Source organism: Erpetoichthys calabaricus, chromosome 9, assembly GCF_900747795.2.
Source record: "Erpetoichthys calabaricus chromosome 9, fErpCal1.3, whole genome shotgun sequence".
Lineage (NCBI taxonomy): Eukaryota > Metazoa > Chordata > Cladistia > Polypteriformes > Polypteridae > Erpetoichthys > Erpetoichthys calabaricus.
Genome location: NC_041402.2, coordinates 8,209,113 through 8,235,510, shown reverse-complemented (window position 1 = coordinate 8,235,510; position 26,398 = coordinate 8,209,113). Strand labels below are relative to the sequence as shown.

At 42.3% G+C, this 26,398-nt stretch overlaps 1 protein-coding gene across 10 annotated transcripts in view; it reads right to left on the bottom strand.

Annotated features, from left to right (window-relative positions):
- Positions 1–26,398, bottom strand: part of dnm1a (dynamin 1a) — a 501,477-nt gene that overhangs the window by 287,623 nt on the left and 187,456 nt on the right. For 8 of the 10 annotated variants that reach the window (XM_051931967.1, XM_028809129.2, XM_051931970.1 and 5 more), the window contains exon 10: positions 11,398–11,536. In XM_051931967.1, the coding sequence (XP_051787927.1) occupies positions 11,398–11,536 (139 nt within the window). Of the gene's footprint in view, positions 1–6,225; positions 6,365–11,397; positions 11,537–26,398 lie in introns of all 10 variants that reach the window. The other 2 variants (XM_028809133.2, XM_051931969.1) reach the window with 1 other exon arrangement.

Sequence of the window (26,398 nt, the reverse complement as noted above, 5' to 3'; positions counted from 1 at the left end):
TATTTTATTTTTCGTATTTGGTGGTCACACTGTGTTGTCCTCGGATGTTGCACCAATACTATCAAGACAAATTCCCAGTACACATTAGCGCACCTGACCAATAAACTGTATTCTAATTCTGATTTGCACAACGCCATGTGCTATGTTGTATCGAGTCTTCAGTAAGTCGCAGAAATTGAAAGAGCCGAGCATTGACTGCTCGAATACAATCACACAGCTGTGCAGGGTGGAAGAAAGAATACGTAGAAGGTGACGACTCACCACATTCATGTACCTAGAGGACACCTTTACGCAGAGCAGTCTAAAAATCCCAAGTGGGTTACATAGGATATAAAACCACAGTAGAGACTTACACCCACGCTCATCAAGCATACTGTCCAGTTCCACTAAAATTAACTCGATCCTGCATTATTATACAGATTTACTATAACTATTTCAATTTTTAACCATGGTGGGTGAAGTGAACACAGGGCTTCTGATTTACAAAGCTACGGTTAATATTTAGTTAGGAATGGACTCAAATTATTCAAACATGATAGCACTAATGTGAAATTACGCTAACCACAAAATTCAGTTTGTCTCGTAAACATGGAGCTCCTCTGTGTAATTGATAAAGCAACATGTAAAGTAAATGTAAAGTACGACACATAGGAAATAAAAATGTGAGGATTGAATACACAATGGGTGGTCAGAAAATCGAGAGTCCACCTTATGAGAAGGATTAAAGAGTCATAGTGGACTCGACACGATCAACTGCCAGTCAGTGTTCAGAAGCCATTAAGAAGGCTAACAGAATGTCAGGTTATATAGCGCCTTGATGTGTGGAGTACAAGTCACAGGAGGTTCTGCTCAAGCTTTACAACACACTGGTGAGGTCTCATCTGGAGTACTGGGTGCAGTTTTGGTCTCCAGGCTACAAAATGGACATAGCAGCACAAGAAAAGGTCCAGAGAAGAACAACTGGGCTGATTCAGGGGCTACAGGGGATGAGTGATGAGGAAAGATAAAAAGAGCTGAGCCTTTACAAGAGACGAAGAGCAGACCTGACTGAAGTGTGCAAAATTCTGAAGAGAATTAGTGCAGTGGATCAAGATGGTGACTTTAAAATGAGTTCATCAAGAACACGGGGACACAGCTGGAAACTTGTGAAGGGGAAATTTCGCACAAACATTAGGAAGTTTTTCTTTACACAAAGAACGATAGACACTTGGAATAAGCGACCCAGTAGTGTGGTAGACAGTAGGACTTTAAGGACTTTCAAAACTCGACTTGGAAGAAATAAGTGGACAGGACTGGCGAGCTTTGTTGGGCTGAATGGCCTGTTGTCGTCTAGAGTGTTCTAATGTTCTAATGATGTATCAGTCCAGAAACTCCATTATGAACTTAAGTCATGAGCTAGTTCAATTAATTACTTTATTAACACAGATGCTACAAGATGAACTAAAAAACACATAATACTCGTATGAGTATTTATGAAACTGTGCATGGCATCACTATGAAAAAACCGGCTTACTTCTTTAAAAAATATTTGATTTTCTACCTCATACTGTAGTGGTTGTAAATTAAATTCACTCAGCACATTCTTAGGACCACTATACTCATGTTGGGTCGGACCTCCTTTTGCTCTCCAAACAGCCTGAATTCTTTGTGGTCTTGGAAATGCAACCTGGAATCAGTCGATTTCTGCAGATTTGTGAGCTCCACACTCATCTCCCGTTCTACCACGTCCCAAAGGTGTTCTATTGGATTCCGATCCGCTGACTTGGGAAGGCCATTGAAGACCACTGAACTCATCGTTTGCTTTCTTGACATGGTGCATTATCATATTGGAAGCATCAATTTGAAGATGGGCAAAGGGTGGACAAGAAAGGATGAACAAGGTCAGCAACAATGCTCACATAGGTCTTGGCATTCAAGCGGTGATTGATAGTGTCACACACATGTGCATTGGAGGCAGCTAAAGGGCTCAAAAGAGTGTAATTCCATGCCGGACCAGGGGGTGGCAGAGTGCACTGATCCTTTCTCTTTTTCCTCCGCAGACCAGAAATTCTACCTGGGCCCGATAACATCAGTTCCGGTTCCACGTGAAGTCAATCATCCTGCCGACTACGCCACTGTGAAAGAATGCATCAGATACCACAAAAAGGTTTGGGGAAGCCACCCTGTATACTTGACAACTGCTTTTGGAAAAAGAAGCAAAATCTGAAAACAAGGTCTTTACAGACTTGAGTCCAAAACATAACTGAGGTAACAGAAAAACATGGCAGTTTTAAAGCTGGACAGGGGAAAATGAGAAGAACTGGAAACTCCATACAGTTTTTGTGTGGTTGTGCTTTGCTTTTGATTTTCTGACCTGGATTCCAGAATTTGTGCTGTTCCTTTTTGATTTTGATGTTTTTGGTTTCTGTATTAAACTTTTTGGCTACTACAGTGCATCCGGAAAATATTCCCAGCTCATCACTTTTTCCACATTTTGTTACGTTACAGCCTTATTCCAAAATGGATTAAATTAATTTTTTTCCTCAGAATTCTACACACAACACCCCATAATGACAACGTGAAAAAGGTTTACTTGAGGTTTTTGCAAATTTATTAAAAATAAAAAAATTGAGAAATCCCATGTACATAAGTATTCACAGCCTTTGCCATGAAGCACAAAATTGAGCTCAGGTGCATCCTGTTTCCTCTGATCATCCTTGAGATGTTTCTGCATCTTAATTGGAGTCCACCTGTGGTAAATTCAGTTGACTGGACATGATCTGGAAAGGCACACACCTGTCTATATAAGGTCCCACAGTTGACAGTTCATGTCAGAGCACAAACCAAGCATGAAGTCAAAGGAATTGTCTGTAGACCTCCGAGACAGGATTGTCTCGAGGCACAAATCTGGGGAAGGTTACAGAAAAATTTCTGCTGCTTTGAAGGTCCCAATGAGCACAGTGGCCTCCATCATCCGTAAGTGGAAGAAGTTTGAAACCACCAGGACTCTTCCTAGAGCTGGCCGGCCATCTAAACTGAGCGATCGGGGGAGAAGGGCCTTAGTCAGGGAGGTGACCAAGAACCTGATGGTCACTCTGTCAGAGCTCCAGAGATCCTCTGTGGAGAGAGGAGAACCTTTCAGAAGGATAACCATCTTTGCAGCAATCCACCAATCAGGCCTGTATGGTAGAGTGGCCAGACGGAAGCCACTCCTTAGTAAAAGGCACATGGCAGCCCGCCTGGAGTTTGCCAAAAGGCACCTGAAGGATTCTCAGACCATGAGAAAGAAAATTCTCTGGTCTGATGAGACAAAGATTGAACTCTTTGGTGTGAATGCCAGGCGTCACGTTTGGAGGAAACCAGGCACCGCTCATCACCAGGCCAATACCATCCCCACAGTGAAGCATGGTGGTGGCAGCATCATGCTGTGGGGATGTTTTTCAGAGGCAGGGACTGGGAGACTAGTCAGGATAAAGGGAAAGATGACTGCAGCAATGTACAGAGACATCCTGGATGAAAACCTGCTCCAGAGCGCTCTTGACCTCAGACTGGGGCGACGGGTCATCTTTCAGCAGGACAGCGACCCTAAGCAACACAGCCAAGATATCAAAGGAGTGGCTTCAGGACAACTCTGTGAATGTCCTTGAGTGGCCCAGCCAGAGCCCAGACTTGAATCCGATTGAACATCTCTGGAGAGATCTTAAAATGGCTGTGCACCGCCGCTTCCCATCCAACCTGATGGAGCTTGAGAGGTGCTGCAAAGAGGAATGGGCGAAACTGGTCAAGGATAGGTGTGCCAAGCTTGTGGCATCATATTCAAAAAGACTTGAGGCTGTAATTGCTGCCAAAGGTACATCGACAAAGTATTGAGCAAAGGCTGTGAATACTTATGTACATGGGATTTCTCAGTTTTTTTATTTTTAATAAATTTGCAAAAACCTCAAGTAAACTTTTTTCACGTTGTCATTATGGGGTGTTGTGTGTAGAATTCTGAGGAAACAAATGAATTTAATCCATTTTGGAATAAGGCTGTAACATAACAAAATGTGGAAAAAGTGATGCGCTGTCAATACTTTCCAGATGCACTGTAACTTCGCTCGGTTTCTGACTCGCATTTCATCTCCTGATCCCTCATTAAAAAAGAAAAATGTCTGCCTCTCTCTGAGGGCCTTCCTGTTCGCCCCTCTACAAAATAGACTTCCAGTAAAATATGAGCACTTGCCATCTACAGAAAATTTCAGATGGCTGCTCCCTCATAGGCTACATTAACAATGGAGACGAGTTAGAGTACAGGAATGTTGTGGAGGACTTTGTCTTGTGGTGCAGGAAGAACCAACTGCAACTCAACATCAGCAACACAAAAGAACTGGTGGTGGACTTCCGGCATGATGAGGAGCCTCTGAGACCAGTCACCATTTGGGGGGAGGACGTGGAAGTGGTGCAGAGCTACAAGTACCAGCAAACTTGACTGGTCTGACAACACAAGTAGGGCAAGAGCAGAGTGGACCAGCTAAGGAGACTCTCAGTTCTTTTGATGTGTGCAGTAAGCTGTTGGAAATGTTCTACCAGGCCATAGTAGCCAGTGTGATGATCTATGCCACAGTCTGCTGAGGAAGCAACTTGAGCTCAAACGATGCCCAAAGTAAGTGCCTGAACAAACTTATCAGGGCAAACCCTGGACATACTGTGGAGAAGAGGAGTGTGGATGCCATCATGAAAAATCCCCTCTTGAAGCACTTCAAGCCACAGGCTCATTCCACCACGGTGTGGTAAGAAGTGCCTCTGGGGGTCTTTTCTGTTCAATGCTATCAGGCAATTTTGAAGTTTCTGCACTATATACAATTTATTGATTGATTGATTGGCTATATTATTTGTTCTGTGAGTTTGTTTACTTGTTTTTTAAGTTTCTGCTGCTGTATCTGAATTTCCCTATGAGATTAATAAAGATTATCTGATCTAATCTAATGATCAAAATATGGTGGTAAAGCAATTTAAAGCATTTTGTCAGTTGCCATTGCTGGCATAGATGATGGTGATGCCACTGAATGTGTCTTGCTGCCACAAAGTAATCTGTAACTCTTTCAAGGCGGTTGTCGACTTTTGTCAACAGGAGATGTCGAGGGTGATAGTTAATAGTAAATGGTGAGCAGACCCGCCGTTACGTGTTAGTTCGACTCTCTGTGCTAGAAGGAAAGTTAGCTTTGTTGAGTTGTCCGAGATTCCCTGCGCTTACATGAGTAGCGAAGTGCAAGTGACGGCAAAAATGTCATCGACATCTAGCAAGAGATCGAAGCAAAGGTTCCATTGACGACGTTTCGCATCTTATCTTTGAATTGGAATATGACTTGTCGGACTCTGATTTTGATGCGAGTGACCTGGAGATCGAGAGTGAGGTCCTGGCATCAGCTGATCGTGTGTAGCTGACACGCCTATGGCAACGTTCACCTGGGAAGTCCGCCACTTACGATGACATGATGTACAAACCAGATTGCACTGCAATGCACTGCAGCCGTGACCTCTGCTGCCACCCCTGCCTCGTGAAGACAGCCTGGCAGCCAGCATGCCATGCATTCCTGCCAGCTGTCGCGCCACCCGTGAGCAGCTCAAGCCACAAGAGGTGGCGAACTGCCACAGTTCACAGAAACAGATGCTTTATGCTGACTTTTGTGTGAAAATATTGCATTGTGTGCTTTTAAGAAAACTGAGTTCTTTGGGAAAAATTTCAGCCCTCAAAGACTTAAAACAAGTGTAATTGAACTCTGACATGCTTGGTAAAGCTCTATGTAACGGTGCCAATTCTTGTATGTTGACTGAGATAACTTGCAACTTTTTATGAGCTAAAATCTTATTTTTTTATATCTGTATTACAAGCCACAAGGTAATATTCAAAGAAATCAAACTGCTGTAAACAAAATCTCAAAATACACACAACAGCAAAAATCCGTCCGTCCATTTACCGATCAACACTTTCTGCTACAGGATTCTGAGGAGCCAGAGTCTGTTCCATCAGGAACGTACCCTGGACTGGACATCTGTGCATCACTGGACACAATCAGCCTAATACAACAGCCCATCAGTTAAAATGTCGCTAGAATTAAGGACAGGTGGATGGCCTGGCATTAAGTGAACAGATAAAAACTTTGACATTTGGGGGGACCTGGGCTACACTTTCCAATTCTGACCTCCTGCCATCGGTCTATCCCCACCTTGAGGAGGACACACAGTGCTCCCAGTCCTTGGTGTTACCTTTTCGCTACACTTTCGGATGGTAGAGGTGAGCTCGCTCGCTACCATATCTATACACTTCAAGCTGGGTTCCTTGAGTTTTTGGATCTGCTTTTTCACTATGGCTTCAAAGGCCAAGTCTGGGGTAAAGAGTCCCGTCCTGCAGAAGGTGTCAGGTAGAAAGAGGGAGTGACACAAAGAGAGGGGTGAAAAGAGAAAGAAACGAAAGAGGGAAGGAGGAAGGGGCAGAAGACAGAACGATGGTGAAGTAGGGGAGGAAACAAGAGAAAGAAAGAGAGAAAGAGTGGGGGGAAAAACAGCACAAGGGAAAAAAAAGGCAAGTGAGACAACTGGATTCTCCGAAAGCCATTCACTGTGGTTGGGCACAGGATACCCCTTCTTTAATCGATACTGAACTGGTTGCTCAAAGGCTCACTTCCGACCTAGAAAGGAGGGGAGGGTCCTGTGCTCATCCATTTTGGGAAGCTGAAAATACCAGAAAAAAAAACAAACAAACATGAGCTGCACACCCAAAAACAAACTGGGCCAAGTGGTTATTTTTCATCTTTTCCATTAAAGGTACACACCTACTATACTATAATGCTTGGTCAAATATTTTATAATCTTTTTATAGACTATAAAAAAAATGACTCCATACGCCGTAAAAACCCAAAACCTGTGAACACTAAAATTTTCTGCTGCTGTGCTGTACATTCAGTCATTTCCTGTTCTGAAGTCTCCAGTAGATAACAGATTGCTAGGATGTCATGCCGAGACAACTCAAAATAAGCTGTTGTCCAACAATGGCTTTCATAGACCTTTATAATTTATGAACATAAATCACCGGTAATGAAATATGTCCAAAAATGAGGTACCTGCATGAGGCAAAAACAACCAACTTGGGTGGAAAGTGCTTGCTAAGGGTGCACAGCAGAGGTTGTGGCTGTGGCAGCTGGACAGTGGACTAAGGCTAGTGATGTGGCTGCTGGCCTGTGGAATTCATTAGATGTGGGAAAAGGGATCTGTTTTGAACAGGCCACTTATCTCCCCATTTAATGTGATCACATAGATAAAGAATTTTTAAGTTCAAGAGCTCGACTAAAAGCATTCATTCTGAAATGATGGCAAATATTTACCATTAGGAATTTGTTAGTATGAACAAAGTTACTGCTTATATGACATAGATGAGAGAAGTATTCTAAAAAAAGAATTTCTTAACTCAGTGTCACAAGAATGGTGTAATAATATAGCAAAAATGTGGACTTAGAAAAAAATAATACCTACCACAAGTTAAAACTAGTACAGTCATCTTACATCCGGCGCCGCCGAGAGTGGCAGCCTTTTCAGCAGCTCCGTGTATCAGTATGCTGCTGCTGGAGAATGTGAATTTCCCATTGGGATTAATAAAGTATCTATCTATCTATCTATCTATCTATCTATCTATCTATCTATCTATCTATCTATCTATCTATCTATCTATCTATCTATCTATCTATCTATCTATCTATCTATCTAATCCCTCGCTACATTGTGCTTCGACTTTCGCAGCTTCACTCTATCGCGGATATTATATGTAAGCATATCTAAATATATAACGCGGATTTTTCGCTGCTTCGCGGGTTTCTGCGGACAATGGGTCTTTTTACTTCTGGTACATGCTTCCTCAGTTGGTCTGCCCAGTAGATTTCATACAAGGGACGCTATTGGCGGATGCCTGAGAAGCTACCTAATCAGAGCACACAGTTAAAGTTCCTGTGTGCTGATTGGCTCAGCGACGGAGTGCTGCATTAACCAGGAAGTCTCATCTCACTCATTCAGCATTAACGTGCTCCTGCTACTGCTTAAGGGGCCGTGTCCAAGCGCCAACAGAAGATGCAAATGATTGCACAAAAGGTAAAAGTTTTGGATATGTTGAAGGAAGGGAACAGCCACACCACTGCAGGACACCATTACGGCATCAATGAGTCCACGATTCTTTTTATTTAAAAAGGAGGAAAAGCATATAAGATCTACGGCCGCAGTGTCCTTTAACCAGGGCGCAAAACGAGTTGCAAGTGGACGTGATAAGGCAGTAGTCTGGATGGAATCTGCTTTAGTGATTTGGATTGAAGACTGCTGGAAGAAGAACAACGGTGATGCTACACAGTCGCGTGAAGAGGCTCCTTTAGAATAGCTGTAACGCTCTCCTTTGTTGTGCAGTAAAATTAAACTCATCGTTATCAGACAAGTCGTCGTGTCATTGTTGGTGAGTAACCATAATTAATTATCTACGTACAGTACTTATTACATGTACATAGTTTAGTGTCACTGTACACACATTTTACTGTATACAATTTTTCTTGCATTGTACGTATTTATTGCTGGTGGCCTGTCTGTCGTAATGGCTGTAACATATGTGATATCGGAGACGCTCGATATCTTTAAAATAATATTTAGGTTTTACTGTATATAAACTGTATTTACATACATAATTTCAACGAATCTTACCTAATATCTAAGAGAATACAAAGGGTTTATGCTGTATAATTGTGCGGGAAATGTTTATAATAGTGTGGGAGAGTTTATAAGGGCTTAAAATATATAAAAAGAACAATATGAATATATGGTTTCTACTTCGCGGATTTTCACCTTTCGCGGGGGGTTCTGGAACGCAACCCTCGCGATGGAGGAGGGATTACTGTAATGATAAAAAAACTATTTTTAAAAAAACATGCTTTTATTTAACATGTACTAAAAATGAGAAAATCAGTTTTTTCCAGGGACGTCACAAGCTTGATTTTTTCATATACAAACCGTATTGTACGTGTGTCAATATATTATTGTGACTAAAAACAAAAGCATGGGGCGCTCATAATATATTTAATAGGTCTTCAAGAACATCAAGGGTTACTTATTTGAAACTAATTTTATGATTACTCTGATATTTGTAATGAAGAAACTGGTGGATTTGTCCATATGGGCTGCAAGTTTTAAAATGGTGCTAATTTAAATGTATTTTGTTTCCAGGCTTTAAAAAGCTGTAGTTGACGTATAATTTTCTCAAAGTACATAGCACAACTTTTTACTGAGATATTCTTTTCACATAACCTGGCACAAACTGAAAATTTTTCAGATTATGTACTCTGGTTTAAAATATTCAGGCACACTGCCACCTGTACCTCACCTCAGCAATTGCTCATCTTCATCGTGCTTATGGGGGGTCTTAATTTGTTTAGGGGTGACATCAACAAGATGTGTTTCAGTTGAGTAATGTTAATATTATAAATGGACAAAAAGTACATTACTGTAACATTTCCTTTCATTTGTCAGTAGGTGGCACCTTGAGCCTGCTGCACAGGGAAAGTCTGTCAACGGCGCCAAGTACTCTGCTTTCTAGAAGCAGCTTCTATTGACCTGTCGTTTGTTTCACTGAGACAATAACATGACTGAGGAGACATGCAAGTATGAAGCTCATCGTACATTTTGAAGAGATATAAAACATGAATGAAGGTATCTAAAAAAAATGAAAAGTACATAAAAAACAGTTTTGTTTTAATGGGTTGTAAAAATCATATCAGAAAATGTCGGTTATCTTTTGGCAATACAGTTCTTCATCACTCTGATCATCTCAGGCCAAATGGCGTCGATTTCCTGCCTGATCCTTTCCTTCATATCCTCAACAGATCGAGGGTGATTTTTGAAAATCTTTTCCTTTAGGTATCCCCCAAAGGAAAAAGTCACATGGGCTTAAATCCCATGTCTCCCCTTAACTCTTTCAGGGCTGATGTTGATTTTTGTCAAAAGGAGGAGTTAATGATGGTAATCGACAGTAAACTGTGACAAAACCAACCATTATGTTTTAGTTGGACTCTCGTTGCTAGAAGGAAAGTTAGATTCATTGGTATGACCGAGATTTCCTGCGCTCGCGTGAGTAGCAAGCCGCAAACAACTGCAAAAATGGCACTGACATCTGGCGAGAGATCAAAACGAATGCATAAAGCAAAATACTCTGTGGACAACGTTTTGCCTATTATCTCTGAATTGGATTATGATTTGTCAGAGTCAGATTTTGATACAAAACGAATGTGAGGTTCCAGCTTCAGCTGATTGGTCCCCAGCTAATCGTTGTACTGACATTGTTCGCCAGGGAGGACTGCCACTTAACAATGATAAGAGGTAGAAACCAGACTGCAATGCACTGCGACTTTGTCCCAGCCATGCAAAGACAGCCTGCTGCACATTCTTGGCAAACTGGCAGCCACAGCATACAGCAACAGATGTTTTATGTTGATTTCTGTGTGAAACCATTGCTTTTCAGAAACTATGTTTTTTGGAAAACATATTCAGCCCTCAAAGAGTTAAAGTGATCAAAAGTCCAGGGAACATTTCCCTGAACACTCCAAGCGAATGTCGTGCTGTGTGAGCTGTGGCCCCGTCCTGTTGAAACCATACATGTTCTGTCCTCGGTCTGTCGGGTGCTTTTCTTTCCAGTTGCCCGAAGGTTACAAATCTATAGCAAAATTGTTTTCCAATCCGGTACAGATGCATTTCAACCGAGCGCAAAGTGTATACGGAAAACTCTCTGCGTCGCTACCACAGAACAGTGATCCTACAAAGCTACGAATGATGAGGAAAGTAACAGTGATGGATTAAAAGCCAGAAGTATGCATGACCATCATCATCAAGTCCTTCCGTGAGAACCCTAAAAACAAAGAGGACTGTTTCATTTATGTTAGGCAGAATGCCCAGAAGGGACTGGGCGGTCTCGTGGCCTGGAACCCCTGCAGATTTTATTTTTTTCCTCAGCCGTCTGGAGTTTTTTTTTGTTTTTTCTGTCCCCCCTGGCCATTGGACCTTACTCTTTTCTATGTTAATTAATGTTGTCTTATTTTAATTTCATATTTTGTCTTTTATTTTTCTTTTCTTCATTATGTAAAGCACTTTGAGCTACTTTTTGTATGAAAATGTGCAATATAAATAAATGTTGTTGTTGTTGTTGTTGTGATAACAATGGCTAAACTTCTCGGTCCCTTTTCCCCACTAGAAGTGAAAGTGCGGCCACATCACAGCAAGCCACAGTCCAGAGTGCCATCATTCCACATACATGACAAAAGGACTCCAGAATTTGCCTCTGCTAGCAGGTGCAGACCTCTCTCATCATGCCCTCCCAGTTGAGAGAGGGACTGATTGCACTAGGGTTAGTGGGGGGTTTACCTTCTTGGTACATTGCCTAACGGTATTGATAAGCTCAGAAATGACCATATCCACACATTTCTGGCACGGCTCTTTTATCTTCTTAATCTGCTTTTTCACAATGGTCTCAAAGGCCATGTCCGGGGTGAAGAGGCCAGTTCTAACATCAGCAAGAGAACAGAATCACGATGACAGGGCCGGGGAGAAAGAAAGATGTTATTTCAAATGGAAAAAATATAAAAGAAAAGCAAATAACAGAAACAGAAAAAAAACAAAACATCACCGCAACATCTGGTTCTAAAATGTTAACATTTTGCAAGAAGTGGACAATACATAATGTACACAGAAACATTTACAAATCATTATCCACTTGTTAAAATGAAGGGTTTTGGAACATCCCAGCACAGAAACCTGGTAGGACAAAAGTCATCTTGTAAAAATGGAGTAGATACTTAAACATACATTCATGACATAGAAACCTTTATTGTAAAACAGAGGACAGGGGAATCAAATTCATGGGAATATTCTGTATGTAGTAAATGACGCCAATTCAACCATACGCACAACATGGAACACTGTTTGTAAAGTGCCCTCAAAGTCCAGTCGTCCATCCAGCCATACCACATGCACTTCAGCACAGGTCATCCACTTGAAGCTAAGCATGGTCGGGCCCACCCAGTACTTGGATGGGAGACCATCTAAGAAACAAAATGGCTTGCTGGTTGAGGAGGTATTGGTGACCATGTGGTCTGAATGTGGATACCAATGCCCCAGTGCAGTGACGGGGGCACTGTGCTGTAAAAATCAGACCATCCTTTGGATGAGGTGTACAACCGAGGTCCTGACACTCTGTGGTCAATAAAGATCCCTGGGCATTCTTCGTAAAGAGCAGGGTGGATCCCAATGTCCTGGCTAATTGCCCACCACAGTCTAGATATGGCGTCCCCCTAATTATCCCCCTTCTCTAAATGGTTATCTATGTCTCTCACCACTCCATCACCTAATAGCTAATGTGTGGTGAGTGTACCGGAGCAAAAAATGGCTGCTGTCGTTTCATCCAGGTGCATGTTACACATTAGTGGTGGTTGAAGTGGCTCCCCACTCACTGAAGCGCTTTGAGTAGTGAGAAAAGCACTGTATAAATGTAATTCATTACTACTACTGTTGCTATTATTATTAATATTATTATTAATATAATTAATTATCATTAAAGATCCCTGGACATCCTTCATAAAGAGCAGGGTGTATCCCAATGTCCAGGCTAAACTGCCCACCACGGCCTAGTCATTCAGGCCCCCTAATCATCCCCTGTCTCTAATTGTCTCTTTCTCTCTCTCTCTCCCCATAGCTAATGTGTGGTGAGTGTACTACTGGTGTAAAAATCCAGGTGGGTGCTACACATTAGTGGTGGTTGAAGTGGCTCCCCAGTCACTGAAGCGCTTTGAGCAGTGAGAAAAGATCTATAAAAATGTAATTCATTACTACTACTACTACTACTATTATTATAATGACAGGAGAAAACTCTCCTGCAGACCCTGCAAGACTGAACCAAACTCCACACAGACGGAGATCCAGCTAAGGTTTGATTGTATCGTCTATGTGGGTGCTACACATCTGCGGTGGTTGAAGTGGCTTCCCACTAACTGTATAAAATTACTCTGAGTAGTGAAAAAAGTGCTATATAAATGTAAAGAATTATTAATTGTTATTGTCATTAAGTGACGCTGCTAGCCTGGATCATCAATAGCTTCTGCTCCCTTTTTCGTTTCTATAAAGTTAGTCTAGCACAGAGCATACAGTATATGTAGGTACAGTGATCCCTCGCTATATCGCGCTTCGCCTTTCGCGGCTTCACTCTATCGCGGATTTTATACGTAAGCATATTTAAATATATATCGCGGATTTTTTGCTGGTTCGCGGATTTCTGCGGACAATGGGTCTTTTAATTTCTGGTACATGCTTCCTCAGTTGGTTTGCCCAGTTGATTTCATACAAGGGACGCTATTGGCAGATAGCTGAGAAGAAACCCAACTTACTTTTCTCTCTCTCTCTCTCTTGCGCTGACTTTCTCTGATCCTGACGTAGGGGGATTGAGCAGGGGGGCTGTTCGCACACCTAGACGATACGGACGCTCGTCTAAAAATGCTGAAAGATTATCTTCACGTTGCTACCTTCTGTGCAGCTGCTTCCTGAAGCGACATGCTGCACGGTGCTTTGCAAACTTAAAAGCTCGAAGGGCACGTATTGATTTTTGCTTGTTTGTTTTTCTCTGTCTCTTTCTCTCTGCTCCTGACGGAGGGGGTGTGAGCTGCCGCCTTCAACAGCTTTGTGCCGCAGTGCTTCGCATACTTAAAAGCCAAACAGCTCTATTGATTTGTTTGCTTTTCTCTGTCTTTATGACATTATCTGCTCCTGATGCGCACTCCTTTGAAGAGGAAGATATGTTTGCATTCTTTTAATTGTGAGACGGAACTGTCATCTCTGTCTTGTCATGGAGCACAGTTTAAACTTTTGAAAAAGAGACAAATGTTTGTTTGCAGTGTTTGAATAACGTTCCTGTCCCTCTACAACCTCCTGTGTTTCTGCGCAAATCTGTGACCCAAGCATGACAAAATAAAAATAACCATATAAACATATGGTTTCTACTTCGCGGATTTTCTTATTTCGCGGGTGGCTCTGGAACGCAACCACCACGATGGAGGAGGGATTACTGTATTACATTAAACATCTGTCAGCTAATTTTGTTTTCTTCTACAATGTTTTACTTAAATCAGTCAAGTCAAATTTGATAGTTTGTTTTTCTTCTCTCTGTTCTGCGCTTTTTCCCTGAAATCTACTCTATATATACTGTATAAAATCCTAAACCTAAAAGTGCAACGATTTTGTGCAATGATTTTATGTGACATTTTTATGTCATGCTTTAAAATGGCCTTATTTTAAAACCTACATATATATGTTTGGTATCATTCTTTTCAGAATTTATCGAACTTTAATGTGACGTTGTTAGATTTTCAGATTCTTATTCGGTTTTTAAATTACAAAAAAATATCAAGAATTCACGTCCCGCGAGACGAGACTTTGTGCCAAGAGATTTAACCATGCCCGGGGCTGGAAATAAAAGACAAAGAGTAGAACAGCTGCTCTACAGGCTCGAGATGCAGATCACACAGCATGACAGCAGCAGCAGCAATCCAGCAGCTGATCGAGCAAAGAGTAGGTAAAAAATAAAAAACAATTTATTTCCCATTGTATCATCGTTTAAGAGGGGGTTTCTGAGGAGCGACCACGTTTCCTTGGGATGCATTCAGCCCCCCTCTTCACAAAAAACTGGCTGATGTGTAGCGCAGACCGGGGGAGTTGGCAAGCAAAGTGAGCAGGGGACGAACCCCCTAGTATTAATATATTGAAATGTACTTTCTTAGCGAATGCCTGCTGTCCTAAATTTACAATCCTGGTAAATTTCAGTGTTTTAACTCAATGTAAATGGTGTTTTTGTTGATGACCGAGTCAGTGAGTCAGTCAGTCAACATTGCATTATATTTACAGTATATGCAGTGCCCTTCATATTGTTTGGGACAAGGCATCATTTTCCTTGATTTCCCTCTTTGCTCCACAGTTTAAAATTACACATCAAACAATTCAGACTTGCGATTAATGTGCACATTGCAGATTTTAATTTAAGGGGATTGCAGACATTTCAGTCTCCACACTTTTTCTACAGAGCACCGTAATGTTTGGACACAGCAATTGCAGGTTTATTAAAGCTCTCATATTTAGGATTTTGTCGCATATCCTACACATGCAATGACTGCTTGAAGTTTGTGATTCACAGACACCACCAGGTCCTGAGGGGTCTTCTCTGGCGATGCTCTGCCAAGACTCCAATGCAACCATCTTCAGCTCCTGCTTGTTTCGGGAGGCTTGTCCCCTTAAGTTTTCTCTTCAGCATATGGAAGGCCTGCTCAGTTGGACTGAAATCAGGTGACTGGCTTGGCCATTCAAGAATTTTCCATTTTCAGCTTTGTGTTTCTTCAGCAGTCTATTTGGCTCATCATCTTGTTGTAGGATGAAGCAGCGTCCACTGAGTTTGGAGGCATTTACTGGAACCTGAGCAGATCAGATGTTTCTACACACCTCAGAATTCATTGTGCCACTGCTGTCAGCAGTTCCATCATCAATGGAGACAAGTGTGCCAGGACCTGTGGCAGCTTTTTCTTTTTCTACAGAGCACCGTAATGTTTGGACACAGCAATTACAGGTTTATTAAAGCTCTCATATTTAGGATTTTGTCGCATATCCTTCACATGCAATGACTGCTTGAAATTTGCGATTCACAGACACCGGCAGGTCCTGAGGGGTCTTCTCTGGTGATGCTCTGCCAAGACTCCAATGCAGCCATCTTCAGCTCCTGTTTGTTTCAGAAGTCTTTTTATTCCCTTAGGTTTTCTCTTCAGCATATGGAAGGCGCACTGAATTGGATTTAAACCTGGTCACCAGCTTGGACGTTCAAGAATTTTCCATTTTTTTTTTAGCTTTACGGTGTTGCCTCAGCAGTATATTTGGCTCATTATATTGTCGTAGGATGAAGCGCAGTCCAATGAGTTTGGAGGCATTTACTGGAACTTGAGATGTTTCTACACACCTCAGAATTCACTGGGTCACTGCCATCAGCAGTTCCATCATCAACGAAGAGAAGTGTGACAGGACCTGTGGCAGCCATTCATGCACAAGCCATAACACCCACAGCACCGTGTTTAAGGTTGTCTACCTTGGATCTTGGGGAGTTCCTTCACGTCTCAACACTTGCATCACTCTGATGCAAGTTCATCTTGGTCTAGTCTGTCCACAAGACTAATTCCCAGAATTATGTAAATTCAGTGTGTTCTTTCTTCTTAATGATATTCCAGACAGTTGATTTAGGTCATCCTAAGGTTTTTACTGAAGTTTTGAATGTTTTTGTTCTTCAGCCTGTCACACACATGCGCATGGGAGGCAGATAAAGGGCTTGAGTAAGGGCAATTCCGAATCAGATCGGGATATGGCAGAGTGCACTGAACTCCTTTTCTCCCTTTCCTGCAGACCATTCACGGGAGATTCCACCTGGCTCTCTTGACGTCACTTCCGGGACCGAGCCTATGGAAGAAGACCTTGCCGGCTCCGGCCCCTGTGATGTCACGTCCGGGCTCAAGCCTGTGGCTGAAGACCCTTGTGAGCCCAACCCCTTTGACCTCACTTCCTGTCTTCCCCTTTAAAAGCCTCCACCTTTTCCCTATTCCCTCAGTTCTGTGCACAGCAATGCTGTTATACATTTTGCAACTTTGCAGCCAGGATACCAATACGGGTGGCTGCCCAAAACCTTGTTATGACTCTTATGTCTGTTTTTTGCGACAAGCCTCAAAACGGCTTCTTTGACTTTCACTGGCACAGCTCTTATCCTGAAGCTGAGCGATGGCAAGTACAGACTCCAAAGGGGAGAAGCAAGCTGAGATAACTTATGAAGCCATGAAACCCACCTGAGGAATCACAAACATCTGTAACACCAGTTGTTCCAAACATTATGGTGCCCTGAAATGGGGGGGACCATGTAGAAAAAGTGTGGTGTGACCGAAATGTGTGCAAGTCCTCTTAAATGAAAGTCTGCAATGAGCAAGTCTGCAAGTCTGAATTGTTTGATTTGTAATTTTAAACTGTGGAGCAGAGGGGGAAATCAAGCAAAAACGTGTCTTTGTGTCCCAAACATTATGGGGGGTCACTACAGATATTATCCCTTGTTATACTATGAGGTCTGACAATTAAGTTTGCGAACTGGCCACCATGCGCTTACGTTGGCAGCACTGTACAAACAGCGCGGTAAGGTTTCATACCCTTGGCATATCAGTGTCTCACAGCTGTGCTCGTGTCGATGTGTGGTGGTATCTTGCCAAGTGGCGTTCATTACTGTTGTTGCGTGTTCTTGTTCCTTACATTGATGGATTAAAGGCCAGAAGTCCACATGACCATCATCATCAAGTTCTTTAATGAAAACCCTGAATCAATGAGGACTGATTGAGATCATTGATGTTAGGTAGAATGCCTAGAGGGGGCTGGGTGGTCTCGTGGCCTCGGAACCCCTGCAGATTTTGTTTTTTTTTTTCTCCAGCCATCTGGAATTTTTTTTTTTGTTTTTTCTGTCCTCCCCAGCCATTGGACCTTTACTTTTATGTTAATTAGTGTTCCCCAATTTTAATTCTTATTTATTTTGTCTTTTTTCTCTTTCCTCATCATGTAAAGCACTTTGAGCTACATTATTTGTATGAAAATGTGGTATAGAAATAAATGTTGCTGTTGTTACGTGTTCTTGTGTGCCATCACGAGAATGTCGGAGCTTGCATTAGAGCAACGAAAAAAATGCCACCTCAGAAGGCACTGTCTGTGAGGGTGTTTTTAGCCAGTAAACAAATAAGTGTATTGGAACACCTTCCCTAGTTACCTGACCTGGCCCCCAATGACTTTTTTCTTTATCTGAAGATAAAGGAAATATTGATAGGAAGACATTTTAATGACATTCAGGACATCAAGCGTAACACGATGACAGCTCTGATGGCCACTCTAGAGAAAGAGGTCCAAAATCGCTTTGAAGTGTTGACTAGGTGCTGGCGTCGGTGCATAGCTTCCCAAGGGGAGTACTTCGAAAGTGACTGTAGTGATATTCAGCAATGAGGTATGTAACACTTTTTCTAGGATGAGTTTGCAAACTTAATTGTCAGACCTCATATACAGTCATTTGAAAAAGTTTGTGAACCCCTCTTAATTCTTTGGATTTTTGTTTCTCATTGGCTGAGCTTTCAAAGTAGCAACAAAATCTGTTGGCACAAAGTCTCGTCTCGCGGGATGTGAGTTTTTGATATTTTTTAGTTTATAATTTAAGAATGGAATGACAATCTAAAAATCTAACAACATCACTTTAAAGTCTGATAAATTCTGAAAAGAATGATACCAAACATATATGCAGTCATATGAAAAAGTTTGAGAACCCCTCTTAATTCTTTGGATTTTTATTTCTCATTGGCTGAGCTTTCAAAGTAGCAACTTCCTTGTAATATATGACATGCCTTATGGACACAGTAGGATTTCAGCAGTGACATTAAGTTTATTGGATTAACAGCAAATATGCAATATGCATCATAAAATTAGACACGTGCATAAATGTGGGCACCCCAACAGAGATATGACATCAATACTTAGTTGAGCCTCCTTTTGCAAATCTAACAGCCTCTAGATGCTGTCCTCCTATAGCCTTTGATGAGTATCTGGATTCTGGATGGAGGTATTTTTGACCATTCTTCCATACAAAATCTCTCCAGTTCAGTTCAATTTGATGGCTGCCGAGCATGGACAACCTGACTCAAATCATCCCATAGATTTTCGATGATATTCAAGTCAGGGGACTGTGACGGCCATTCCAGAACATTGTACTTCTCCCTCTGCATGAATGCCTTTGTAGATTTCGAACTGTGTTTTGGGTCATTGTCTTGTTGGAATATCCAACCCCTGCGTAACTTCAACTTTGTGACTGATGCTTGAACATTATCCTTAAGAATTTGTTGATATTGGGTTGAATTCATCAAACCCTCAACTTTAATGAGGGCCCCAGTCCCTGAACTAGCCACACAGCCCCACAGACTGATGGAACCTCCACCAAATATGACAGTAGGTAGCAGGTGTTTTGCTTGGAATGCGGTGTTGTTCTTCTACCATGCAAAGCACTTTTTGTTATGACCAAATAACTCCATTTTTGTCTCGTCAGTCCAAAGCACTTTGTTCCTAAATGAATCTGGCTTGTCTGAATGAGCATTGGCATACAACAAGTGACTCTGTTTGTGGTGTGAGTGCACAAAGGGCTTCTTTCTCATCACCCTGCCATACAGATGTTCTTTGTGCAAATTGCGCTGAATTGTAGAACGATGTACAGATACACCATCTGCAGCAAGATGTTCTTGCAGATCTTTGGAGGTGATCTGTGGGTTGTCTGTAACCATTCTCACAATCCTACTCATATGCCGCTCCTGTATTTTTCTTGGCCTGCCAGACCTGCTGGGTTTAACAGCAACTGTGCCTGTGGCCTTCCATTTCCTGATTCCATTCCTTACAGTTGAAACTGACAGTTTAAACCTCTGAGATAGCTTTTTGTAGCCTTCACCTAAACCAGGAGACTCAACAATCTTTGTTTTCAGATCTTTGGAGAGTTGCTTTGAGGATCCCATGCTGTCACTCTTCAGAGGAGAGTCAAAGGGAAGGAAGCACAACTTGTAATTGACCAACTTAAATCCCTTTATAGCTCATGATTGGACACACCTGTCTATGAAGTTCAAGGCTTAACGAGCTCATCCAACCAAGTCATCAGCATTGAGCAGTGACAGGCATTCAAATCAGCACAATGACAAGGCGTCCCACATTTGTGCACAACCAGTTTTTCACATTTGATTTAATTTCATACAACTAAATTCTGCTTCACTAAAAATCTTTGTTCAGAAAACACTGCAGTACTCAGATGTTCCTAGGAAATGAAAGACGTACCACTGTTATCTTTTTTGTTGAAAGGAGAGTCAATTATTATGCAGGCTGAGAGGGGTTCCCAAACCTTTTCATATGACTGTACCTATATGTATACTGAACAATCACATTTAACTACATCTGTATTTGCACATGCTAAGTTCCATTATTCTCTACAAGGATGATATTCTTTTTAAGTAGAGTCTCAAATTGTGACGATCAAAGAAAACTAATGCACTATAGCCATGAAATGCAATGAGACTGTGCAGAATGTTTTATACTTGTGTCTGCTGCCAGATCAGCTTCTGCATGATGAAGCCACCCTCAGGGAATCCTCAGGGGGGCACACATAAGAGTCATAGGAAACGAAAAAATATACCAAAAGTTCAATTTTGTGTCGAGTTTTGGATTCCTACAGTTTTTTTCTTTGGCCTGTGTTTCACATACCGTGTATGTACTGAAAGATATTGTCAAGCATGGAATCACAAGAGTACATGCATTTAAAAGCATTTTATAGACTCATTTATTCTGCATTATCTAACCAGTGTGGAGATGAATAATTAATAAGACAGATGAAGGGTAGCTGCAAAGGAACTGGCATTATAAAAGTCCACACATTTACATTTATTTTACAATATTAAAATGCATTCAAGAGTCACCAACATCAAGGCACTTTTTTGTGGGGTAAAACACATCATCTAAGGGGGCTACACATTATCTTCATGTGCTCTGAATTTTCTTGCCCTTTTGTTTTTGCTCAGTAGTATTACGGGAAGTGTGTTTTTGTTTGTATTGAGGCTGAATTCTAAAATATTTGCATCTCTGATGATTTAACTTGATAGCGAAAGCATATGGTGATGTATGGATTTTCCATCTTAAAAACGCTGGAAAATTAAGGTGTTATCTAAATATGCAAGATAATGAAAAATAATTTCATGCATTTATTTCTAGTAGGATTGACTGCTGCAATGCGGTGTTCACTGGCTGCTCAAATCATGCTGTATACAGCATTCAGTTCATTCAAAATGCTGCTGAAGGAATCATTACAAGAGGTAGAAACTACAACCATGTAACCCCTGTTCTGAAGTCCTTACACTGGCTACCAGTTAAATTTAGGGTAGATTTCTAAACCCCCCTTTTAACATATAAAGCCTTAAATGGCTGATGGCCTGCTGCCTTATCTGAAAGTATCATTACTTGCAAAACCGGGCACACATTAAGATCTCAAGATGCCAACCTGCTTTTCATTCCAAAGATAAGTAAAATAACAGTGGGAGGTCAAGCTTTTAGATACAGGGCCCCAAAGCTGTGGAGTGGTCTGCCTGCTAATATAAGAGGTGCCCCTTCAGTCTCAGGCTGAGGACTCAGGCTGGTACACCCCGACTAGAGCTGCTGATCAGCTGTGCATGCTGCATTTCTGTTGTTTGTCATTAGCACTACAAAATATTTAAATTAATAAACTGTTACTAATGCTTGCCTATTCAGTTTCTCTCCTCGTCTCTCTCCTCATGTGGTACTTGGTGCCACTGCTCTACTGCCAAGTTGTTTGCATGACTATAGAAAAAGTCACCTTAGGTAAAGGAGCACTGAAATCATTGGGTAGAAGGGTCCTTTCATCTGACTGGCTGATACAGTACTAACTCAGCTGTGAAGCAGCCAATAGCGGGGGTGGAGGGAGGCTAGTTAGTAAAATGTCCAGGACCCTGACTGTGTCTGGCTTGTCTGAGTCCTTCTCTACAATCTGACCGTGGTTCTACAACCAGCTGATGGACAGATGTTGTTGTTTCTACTTTTGTTTTTGATGTCTTTGAACAAATCCAAATCTTGATATGTGACAATTCTGTATTTAGTGAATGGCATCATCAATTCGATGGTAGATGATCACTTGATCACCTACCAGTGACCGGAACAGTCTGGTTTTACACCTAAGAAGTCTACCATCGACTGCATCCTGGCACTGAGGGTTCTCATGGAGTGCAAACGCGAATATTGGATAGAGTTTCTTTGCAGCCTTTGCCGATTTTCGTAAAGCGTTTGACTCAGTTGATCGAGCTGCCCTGTGGGACATCCGGAGGGTTCGCAGGATTCCCTCGAGGTTGCCGGATATCATGGCCGGCTTGTACACTGGTACTGTGAATGCTGTGCTGAGTGGAGGCAGGACCTCTGTGGTTTTCCAAGTTGATTCTGGGGTTCGTCAGGGGTGTGTTCTGCTCCTACTCTGGTCAATGCTTGTATGGACTGGGTGTTGGGCAAGGTTGTGGGGTCCAACAGCTGTGGGGCATCTGTTGGTGAAGAGAGATTCACGGATCTTGAGTTTGCTGATGATGCTGTGATCTTCGTGGAGTCAATGGAAGCTCTGATATGGGCGCTCGAGAGACTGAGCGAGGAGTCTGAGTGTCTGGGCTTGCAAGGGTCCTGATAAAAACCAAAGAGCCAGACCTTTAATGACCTCTTGGGCAGAGCCATCAGCAGTGTGTCTGTTTGTGGAGAGAGTGTCGACCTCGTCGATAGGTTTACTGACCTCAGCTGTGACATTCATGTCTCTGGTGACTCTTCCTATGAAGTCAGTAGACGGATTGGGAGAGCATGGGGGGTCATGAGGTTGCTGGAAAGGGGTGTGTGACACTCCCGATACCTCTACAAAAGGACGAAGGTCCAATGAGGTCGCTGGAAAGAGGGGTGTGACAATCCCGATATCTCTACAAAAGGATGAAGGCCCAAGTCTTTAGAGTCCTGGTGCCTCCTGTCTTGCTATATGGTTGCGAGACATGGACGCTATCCAGTGACCTGAGACGAAGACTGGACTCCTTCAGTACTGTGTCTCTCCAGAAAATCCTTGGGTACCGTTGATTCGACTTTGTGTCGAATGAGTGGTTGCTCATGGAGTCCCGAATGAGGCACATTACCTGCATTGTGAAGGAATATCAGTTACGGCAATATGGCCATGTGGCACGTTTCCCCGAGGGTGATCCAGCTCGTTAGATCCTCATTGTTGGGGACCCAAGTGGCTGGACCAGACCAAGGGGTCCCCCACGTAACACCTGGCTGCGGCAGATAGAGGGTCATTTACGGAGGGTGGGACTGGACCACGTGTCTGCCTGGGGTGTTGCAAACCGGGATCCCGAGTTGTTTCGTCATGTAGTGGGTGCGGCAATGCACTGTACCAGTGGATGCTCCCCAACTTGACTTGACTTGATCATCAATTCTTGAATTTTGCCTTGAGAGTTGTTGGGGTGCCCCCCTCTTGCACATAGTGAGGAGTGCCATGCAAGAACAAAGTAATTTGTACTGTTGTGTGGTATTTGTGAGGTGGCCATGATAGATCAGCCGTCTAGCTCTGTGAAGAGGATTACTTGTGTTCTGTTTTGTACCCCATTTTTTTACATATCCACTGTATGTCTAACCTAGCTGGAAGGGGGTCTCTCTGCCTTTCGCAAGATTTCTTCCATTTTTTTGTCTCCACCAGGATTTACCTTGTCTTTTTAGGGAGTCAAGGCTGGGAGGACTGTCAGAAAATAGGGCCTGTTAAGTCCCATTGAGACATTCCTAATGTTAGTATTTTTGAGCTATACAAGAAATACATTGTCAGAGTCCCAAGTATTTTAAATCCTCAAAGGCGTTGAAAAAGTAGATCAGGGTTTCGGCTTAAAGGTGAATTACATACTCGAAGACATCAGTGGAAACTAAAGGGGAAGTGCATTTAAAAAAGCCGGGAAGCACTTTTTTACATAGAGAGTTGTGGGACTCTGTAACAAACTACCAAGGCATGGAGTTGAAGCAGAAACCTTGACAACCTTTAAGAAGAATTTGGATGAGACATTGGGTCAGCTTACTTATTAGCTAATGTCACAGGAGGCTGGGGGACAGACCCAGCCGGGACACCTGGAAGGACCGGGAGGTGGCATATACATCCCTCCGGGCCATGAGGGGGCAACCGCCCTGGATCTTGAGGGGACCACGGGAAAGGAGCAAGGAGGCTCAAGCCCATTGGCGCCCGTGGCCACCCCCAGGGGGAGCCCCGAGCCTCAGAGAGCCCGGGAAACATTCACTTCCGCCACACCCGGGAAGATGGAGGAAGATCCTTCCAGAGATGCCCGGGTACAAGAGCAGCACTTCCGCCACACCAGGAAGTGCTGCCGGAAGAACATCATCGAGCACCTGGAGCACATCCAGGTGGAAATAAAAGGGGCTGCCTTCCTACAGTCTGGGAGCTAGAGTCGGGAGTGGGAGCAGGACGAAGCTCCCGTGGAGAAAGGAAAGGTGGTCCAAGGACATTGGGGAAAAGGCCCGTGTTAAAGGTGTTTAGCACTGGGAAGCACTGTGTGCTGTGTGGAACTGTGTTTGGAAGAAATAAACGTGTGCTTTTTTATACAGAAGTGGTCTCTATCTGGTGGTGTTCAGGCTGTATATCACACTAAACACACGGCCTTGATGGACTGAATGGTCTCCTCTCGTTTTTGAAATTCATTAGGTTTGCTGTAAGAGACATTTTCTCACACCCCTGGGAACTTTGATTCATTTCTTACTCAAGGTGTTGCCTCTGCGAGAACTTCACGCCCAGCATGTGAGGTGAGTGTAGTCTTAGTCAATGGGTGGGCCTCTCTGGCAGTGTCTTAAACTGGTTTGAATCCTACCTGGCAGGGAGAAAATTCTTTGTTAGTTGTGGTAATTATAACTCAAAGACACATGATATTCTATATGGTGTTCCACAAGGTTCTATCCTGGGTCCGCTGCTCTTCTCAATCTACATGCTTCCATTAGGTCAGATTATCTCGGGACATAACGTGAGCTACCACAGCTATGCTGATGACACACAGCTGTATTTATCAATAGCACCTGATGACCCCAAATCTCTTGATTCGCTAACACAATGTCTAACCTGTATCTCAGAATGGATGAATAGTAACTTTCTCAAATTAAATAAAGAAAAAACCGAAATCTTAGTGATTGGCAATAATGGATACAATGAGGCTATTAGAAATAAACTGGATGCATTAGGATTAAAAGTCAAATCGGAGGTAAAAAGCTTAGGGGTAACCGTTGATTGTAATCTGAATTTTAAATCGCATATTAATAAAATCACTAGGACAGCATTTTTTCACCTAAGGAACATAGCAAAAGTTAGACCTCTTATATCATCGAAAGATGCAGAGAAATTAGTTCATGCGTTTGTCTTTAGTCGGCTAGATTACTGTAATGCACTCCTCTCAGGACTACCCAAAAAAGACATCAATCGTTTGCAGTTAGTGCAGAATGCAGCTGCTAGAATCCTTACCAGGAAAAGAAAATCCGAACACATTTCTCCAGTTTTGATGTCACTACACTGGTTACCTGTGTCATTCAGAATTGACTTTAAAATTCTGCTTATGGTTTATAAAGCTTTAAATAATCTCGCCCCGTCTTATATATCGGAATGTCTGATACCTTATATTCCAAATCGCAACCTCAGATCCTCAACTGAGTGTCTCCTTAGAATTCCAAGAGCAAAACTTAAAAGAAGTGGTGAGGCGGCCTTCTGCTGTTATGCACCTAAAATCTGGAATAGCCTGCCAATAGGAATTCGCCAGGCTACTACAGTGGAGCACTTTAAAAAACTACTGAAAACACATTATTTTAACATGGCCTTCTCATAACTTCACTGTAATTTAATCCTGACACTCTGTATATCCAATTCATTATAATAACTATTCATTCAAAATTTGTACTAACCCCTACTCTCTCTTCTGTTTTCTTTTCCGGTGTCCTATTGGTGGTGGCTTGTGCCACCACCATCTACCCAAAGCACCATGATGTTCCAACAATGATGGATGGATTAAAAGCCAGAAGTCTGTATAACCATCAGCATCAAGTGACTCCGTGAGAACCCTAACTACAAAGAGGACTATTTCATTTATGTTAGGTAGAATGCCCAAAGGGGACTGGGCGGTCTCGTGGCCTGGAACCCCTACAGATTTTATTTTTTTCTCCAGCCTTCTGGAGTTTTTTTTTTGTTTTTTTCTGTCCACCCTGGCCATCGGACCTTACTCCTTTCTATGTTAACTAATGTTGTCTTATTTTAATTTCTTATTTGTCTTTTATTCTTCTTTTCTTCATTATGTAAAGCACTTTGAGCTACTTTTTGTATGAAAATGTGCTATATAAATAAATGTTGTTGTTGTTGTTGTGTACAGGTGTGTTAAAGGCAGAATCTCTGCTAACTGTGAGAAAATGTGTAGGTGTGCCATATGATGGGCTAACCACACCATTCTGGGTCATTGTGCTCAGTGCTGCTATGATACACACTCATGAGTTTTGTGCTTTTTATCAGATAAAATGCTGGTAAGGCTATAAAACTACTTTCCCCTGTTAGAGATCTGCATATAAATCTCTGTACATATTCACATTTACAAGCTTATATCACATTGAGCAGTTATTATAAATCTTCTTCTAAATCAGATAAATGACCTTTTGGTTGGTGACTCTTGAAACAGAATTTATTCAGACAGAAATT